Source organism: Solea solea, chromosome 3 (genome assembly GCF_958295425.1).
Source record: "Solea solea chromosome 3, fSolSol10.1, whole genome shotgun sequence".
Lineage (NCBI taxonomy): Eukaryota > Metazoa > Chordata > Actinopteri > Pleuronectiformes > Soleidae > Solea > Solea solea.
This window is the reverse complement of record NC_081136.1, coordinates 595,978-601,937: the sequence shown is the minus strand read 5'-3', so window position 1 is coordinate 601,937 and position 5,960 is coordinate 595,978. Positions and strand designations below refer to the sequence as shown.

At 42.1% G+C, this 5,960-nt stretch overlaps 1 protein-coding gene across 2 annotated transcripts; it reads right to left on the bottom strand.

The window, feature by feature from the left end:
* Positions 1 to 113: 113 nt before the first annotated feature.
* Positions 114 to 4,382, bottom strand: LOC131456945 (endoplasmic reticulum-Golgi intermediate compartment protein 2-like). 2 transcript variants are annotated; one of them, XM_058625663.1, is made up of 14 exons: positions 4,272 to 4,382; positions 3,625 to 3,779; positions 3,315 to 3,423; positions 2,859 to 2,905; positions 2,660 to 2,727; positions 2,514 to 2,554; positions 2,318 to 2,419; positions 2,095 to 2,190; positions 1,951 to 2,006; positions 1,776 to 1,874; positions 1,574 to 1,671; positions 1,049 to 1,211; positions 858 to 937; positions 114 to 284 (listed from the first exon to the last, which is right to left on the bottom strand). In XM_058625663.1, the coding sequence occupies exons 2-14, from the start codon at positions 3,728 to 3,730 to the stop codon at positions 222 to 224; spliced, it is 1,128 nt and encodes a 375-aa protein (XP_058481646.1). In that variant the 5' UTR covers positions 3,731 to 3,779; positions 4,272 to 4,382; the 3' UTR covers positions 114 to 221. The 2 variants fall into 2 exon arrangements, with proteins under 2 accessions (XP_058481646.1, XP_058481647.1); XM_058625664.1 differs by having other exon boundaries at positions 3,625 to 3,751.
* Between the last annotated feature and the right edge of the window lie 1,578 nt (positions 4,383 to 5,960).

Genomic DNA, 5,960 nt, shown 5'->3' with positions numbered 1-5,960 from the left:
TGTGTCTGCTGTTGTCCTTTAAAACGCGTCGTCATTGTCATCGCCTGGTTCCCAGAAGAAAAGCAAGACATTCAAGCAAATGTAAGTAAAAGAAACAACAACTAAAAGTCATAAACTTGCTGATACAATGATCTGTATTTTACAATTTCAACAACAATTGACAGAGAACACAATGTCTCATTTCCGACAGGTCACCTTTTCCTCATGCGCGGTAACGGCAGCTACTCGTGAGGCACGTCTTCAGCCGGCGGAGGAATCTGGTGATGGTTGGTCTGGTTGTGAAGCTGCACGTGTGAGACACATTCATTCATTCATTCATACATTCATTCATTCATTCATTCATACATCCACGTAAATGTGTGACAAAGACTTTCTTTTCTTTTCTTTGGAATCTCCGATCTATGAATGTTTTGCAATTTTCTCGTTCCCCAAAGTACGAACTGAACTGGGCGAGTAGATTTTCAGCAATCTCAACTCAAATCTCAACTTCAAACTCAACTCAAATCTCAACTTCAAACTCAAGTCCTCGTTATACTGAATGACTTTAAAGCTCTGCTGAAATCATTTTGTGCTCCCAGTAGAGTCGAAAAGAAAAGAAAAGAAAAAAGTAGTGGGCCCCGTATGGAGCCTTGAGGGACACCGCACTTAACTAAGGGGTATAAATAGGCTGCTATTTTTAAGTAAAACAAGCTGTTAATCTGGGCCTATATCACAAGAGTGAGAGATTATGGGATGTCGAGGTTACTCAAAGATGCATTTTATTCTTATAGAAAAGTTTTATGTTACATCTGCTGATCTCAATGGGACCAACGTAGTTAAATAAAAGTTAAATAAATAAATCCTGTGACGAGACTCACCTCGATGGGTCTGTAGAATCCCAGTTTAAAGCGACAGCAAATGATGTTGAAACAGAAGCCGACGAGCCCGTGAAGCATGCCTGCAGAGACGGAACACACCACTTCATAAATACATGAATAATAAATAAACCGAAGAATGTTAAAGGTCAAGTCTTCAACATTTACAACGCTTAGATTACGGGGCGACTTGCCTGTCGTGGAGAATATTCCCCCGATAATCCCGCACAGTCGCACCAGGAACTGCCACAGCGGCATGTGCTGCTCGCTGACCGTCACCGTCAGAGAGCTGGTGTCGTACTTCACGAAGACGCCGGAGACGCCGTGGCTGCCGGCGGCGTGGTTTATCACCCGCTCCTAAGAAAAAGAAAAAACAACTGAACGATACACAGTTTAATATTTAATCAGATTATTATTCTCATTATTCCGTGTCTTTGCGTCAGTTTTGAGGAAGTTAACGAGCATAAAAACTCTTGAAACTTGAAACTTTGCACGGAGGTCAGGTCGATATAGGCATAGGGCTCAGACTTGTGCGTGTCACCAGGGCTCTGTAGCGCCCCCTTTTGAATGAAAATGAGAATAATGACGTAAAGAAAACGAGCATTCCCTCTGACATCGTCAATCACGTCGCGATTCCTGTCCAAATAATCTGATTTTATATGAAAATGCTCGAGCGGTGATAGACTGTTGTTACGTGCTTTTCTTCACATATGACTCACTCGCTCCGTCACAGAGAACTGATGCGTGTCTGCAGAGATCTGGTACGTGTTCACCCGGGTCGGCACCACCGTGATGAAGTACTGGAACATCTGGTTGTCTGTGGTGGAATCACAAAAATGTTAACCCTGGAAACTGAAGCTGAAGTTCAGCACTGAGCGCTCGTGGTGGATAATTCTTATTTGAGGCGCTGCAGTGACTCACTGTTAAAGGTGATTTTCTCTGTGCCGTCCAGAGGATTAATGATCCCCGGAATCTCCTCCCCGAAAGATAAATGGTCGATGCGATGGGAAAAGTTGTACGCTGAAACAAAGGAGGAGGAGAGCGGGGGTTAGTGTAGAGCTTTCTCTCCACTTACCCCCGTGATTATGTCACTCACTGTCGTGGCTCACGAAAGCTGCGATGTGGGCGTGTCCCTGAGGATGCTGGAAAGGCCTGAAGGAAACAAAGTAATGGCATTAAAACAGAAGACGTCACTGTTGTGTGTTTCAGTGACGCGGATCACATGCTCTGTTCTTCTTACTTCCCCACAGTGATGTGCAGGTTTCCTGCCACCTTGTTGACGTACACGTGTCCGTGTATCCTGCACGCACGGAGCGGCTGCACAGAGGCGTCCTCCCTGCACGCACACACACACACACACACACACACACACACACACACACACACACTTCAGCGTGTGTCTGTGGAGACACTGTGTGTTTGTGAGTGACAGAAGTTACACACTGGAGCTTTAAAACACCGACCGTGGAGGCAGCGCCGTGGGAACTCCTTTCAGCAGCGTTTTGTAAAGGACTTCCTGAAGAGCGTGTTCCTCTCTCAGTCTGCTCTGAATGAGCTGCAGCGTCCTGCAGGACAAACAGCTGCTCACTAAACACCGTATATATCATCTATAATCTATAATGTATAATCTATATCTGTGTAGATGTCGTGGTGACGCACCTTTGCCACAGTCTCTGTTGTGGAGTCAGATCAAAAATAACCTGATTAAACCGACACAGAGGAAACAGGATCAGTGAAAAACAACAACGTTACTCGTGTGAAGACGACGTTCACTCTTCACTCTTCACTCTTCACTCTTCACTCACAGGCTCGTACTTGAGGCCGCTGGACGTGATCATCGTCTCAGCCAAGTCCAAAATATCTGCTCCAACATCTGGACAAACCAGGTTTAATCATTAAATCATCAGCAGATCCACTTTATATCCACTTTATATCCACTTTATATCCACTTTATATCTACTATAGTCTCTGTGACATGGAGAAAAACAAAGTGTAAAAACTCACGCTGACATTTCATGGCCACTGTGATGTCAATGTTTATTCTCAGTTTACTGAAAATGATGGAAAACACAAGAGTTACACATTCAGCAGCAGGATTTACTACACTTTACTATATTATACTATACTACACTATATTATACTATACTACACTATATTATACTGAACTATACTATACTACACTATATTATACTGAACTATACTACACTATATTATACTGTACTGTACTTCAATACACTATATTATACGCTTTATACTTTACCATAGTACTGCACTTTACTATACTACACTGAACAGTACATAACTACACTATAGTGCAATGTACTGCTAGTTTTTAAATATCCAACGTTTGTGTGACATGAGTGTACACTACAGTATTCTCCACTTACACAACAAATGAATGAATGAATGAATCACCAGTTGAAATGAAATGATAATAAAATGAAGTGAACGTAAACACACCTGGAAAAGTCTTTGTCAACAGTGTATTCATATTTCATCCACGTGTCTCGATACACAAAGAACTCCAGGACGGCCAGAAGAGCCATGGCACAGAAGGCAATCAGTGACACTGTGAGACACAAAGACACAACAACACAACAACACAACATCATCACAACGTTTACACTCATACTTACTCATGTGACCTCATTAATGTGTGTTACTGGTGCCTTTCTCTCCTTTCTGCCCAAAAATAAAAAATTATTGTCTGTCCCTTGAATGGTTGTGTGTGTCTCACTTGTGTCTCACTTGTGTCTCACTTGTGTCTCACCTGTCCCTCCTGACGCCGACGTCTCCACGTAGCTCTCTGAGACTTTGGGGAAAGCGTCGAGCTCCCTCACCAGACTCAGAGCTTTCTTTTTGGACAAACGTCTCATTGTTCACGTCGTCCTCGCTCGCTGATCGACAGAGAACGAGAGCGGTTCACTGTTTAAGAAAAGATCACATTCATTTGTAAATGATGTTTAATATAAATATACTAATGTTCACTAAACGGCTGAGTTTGGGACCCAAAAAAACCTTTCCTGTGAGCCACCTATGGGTCCCGACCCAGTGCTTTGGAATCACTGAAATACTGTATACAGTATGTATTATAGGATAATAAACTACAATACAATCAAACATGTTATTTAATTGAAACATTTTGAAGATTTAAGGTTGAAAATTTAAAAAAAACATCGAAATATAATGATTTATTGAAACAGCACAACTTTAAGATCATGACAACAATAGATGTCACGCATATGAACGTATTTTCAGCAAATATCGCGTGATCTCATCATCGTGGTGATATTAAAATGACACAGAGCACAGACTCAGGTGCAGCGCCGCAGTGTTCACCTGTGTCATCATTCACAAACATCGTCATAAACGTCGTAAATCCATCATAATCTTGATGTATAATCGCGTGTTTCTGACCTTAATTCGGCGTTAATCTCCGCTTCTCTGCGGCGGAGTTTATTCTTTTATTCGCATGTTGATTTTTCGCTGCTTCGTCCATGACGCTGGTGCTGATACGTCACAGCCGGGGGCGCGCGCTCCTTTCGCGGGAGCGTCAGAGTGCGTGGCGTGCGCGCTCCTGTCACACCCGTCACAGTGCCACACTCAGACTCATCCAGCAGATGGCGCTTTCACTCCAAAAACTCCATTGTTATAGTGAACGAATATTTTTATCTCATAACTTTATTTGCATCGTTTTTAAATATTATTTCTTCATTTTATTTTCATTTTTTCAATTATTTGTTTAAAAATAAATTAATTTGTAAAGATTTTTGACTTTTTGTCGTGTAATTTGACAACACGTGTATAAGTTGTGACGATTATTATTATATTATTATTATTTATATTATAGTAATATATATTATTATATATAAGACACTGACAACTGAATATTAAAGTAGATGTGTCCTAATTGTGGTTTTGCTAATGTTTATTTTTTGTAAATGCTCAGTTTTAGCTTAGTTTTTATTAGTTTTAGTGTTACTTTTTTAAAATATGGAGTTTTTGCCAGTTGCAAGATGCAAAAAGGTCATAATAAGTATTGTGTTATTTAAAAAAATGTCATTTTAAAAATGTATGGCATATTGCTGGGAGACGACAGGCCCATGAAATCTTTAAAAAAATGGTGATAAGATTCTGTGAATGACGTCACACTCAGATAAAGGTATTATTTAGAACTGTGCAACACTTTATCTCCTGTGGAAACGTCTGCAGAGAAGAAACCGTCAGAGACACAACGTGACGAGTTTCACCGTTAACTTCAGTTTCTGCTCTGCAGAGAGAGCAACAACACAGTATTCAATGTGTACGTGCAGGATGAATCACGTTATCCAGGTATGTTAGTCTGACTAAGACAAACTCACATGTTCATGTCTTAGTCTGACTAAAATCTGACTTAATGACCACTGTGTGAACTCAACGGTTTTAAAGGACTGGACGTTTGTTTGTGGTGGAAAGTCACATACTACAGCTTTAAAGCTGAAACCACACTCTTTAGTGTGAACTCAACTAAACTGCACTCATTATGGTTCAGAGGTAGAAGTTGAGCTCGGCCATCCATCAGCGGTGACACAAGCTCGTCTCAACAACCTCTGACCTCCACTTACAAGGAGCAATTAACTTCCAGGAGGAGGAGGAGGAGGAGGAGGAGGAGGAGGAGAGTTAGAGTTCGAGTTAGAGTTTGCAGGCATGTGTGGATCTGCACAGCAGACATGAAGCTGCTGCTCTGCCTCACTGACAGGAGAGGAAAAGCCTAACATGGACAAATGATAACAATCAACTACGACTAACTTCTGTTGGCTGCTGTTGTCACCTGAGGACAAAAGGAGATGTTTATGTCTCGCTGCAGGCTGAGGCTGCACCAAAGACAACATCAACAAGAAGAAGAAGGAGGAGATGAGATCTGCAGACAGACCCCAGTGTGTCGTCGTCGTGGTCGTCGTGGTCGTCTGTGTGCATGCAGCAAAGCCTGCTTGTCTATGCAGAGCAGCACAGATGGGCGTGTGGGGGGATGGGTGCTGTCAGCTCACAGATCAGGCTGTGGGTCGGTGGTCCCATTGCTATTCACCACACAGGCACGTAGAGCATGTCACACACACACACACGGTG

What these genes read in the sequence shown, in the direction of transcription:
- LOC131456945 (XM_058625663.1), bottom strand. Translation starts at nt 3,730, where the DNA reads ATGAGACGTTTGTCCAAAAAGAAAGCTCTGAGTCTGGTGAGGGAGCTC. An exon ending in GTCGGCGTCAGGAGGGACAG is followed by an intron (nt 3,424 to 3,624) that starts GTGAGACACAAG and finishes TGTGTCTCACAG; the next exon opens with TGTCACTGATTGCCTTCTGT. An exon ending in GGGAATATTCTCCACGACAG is followed by an intron (nt 938 to 1,048) that starts GCAAGTCGCCCC and finishes CCGTCTCTGCAG; the next exon opens with GCATGCTTCACGGGCTCGTC.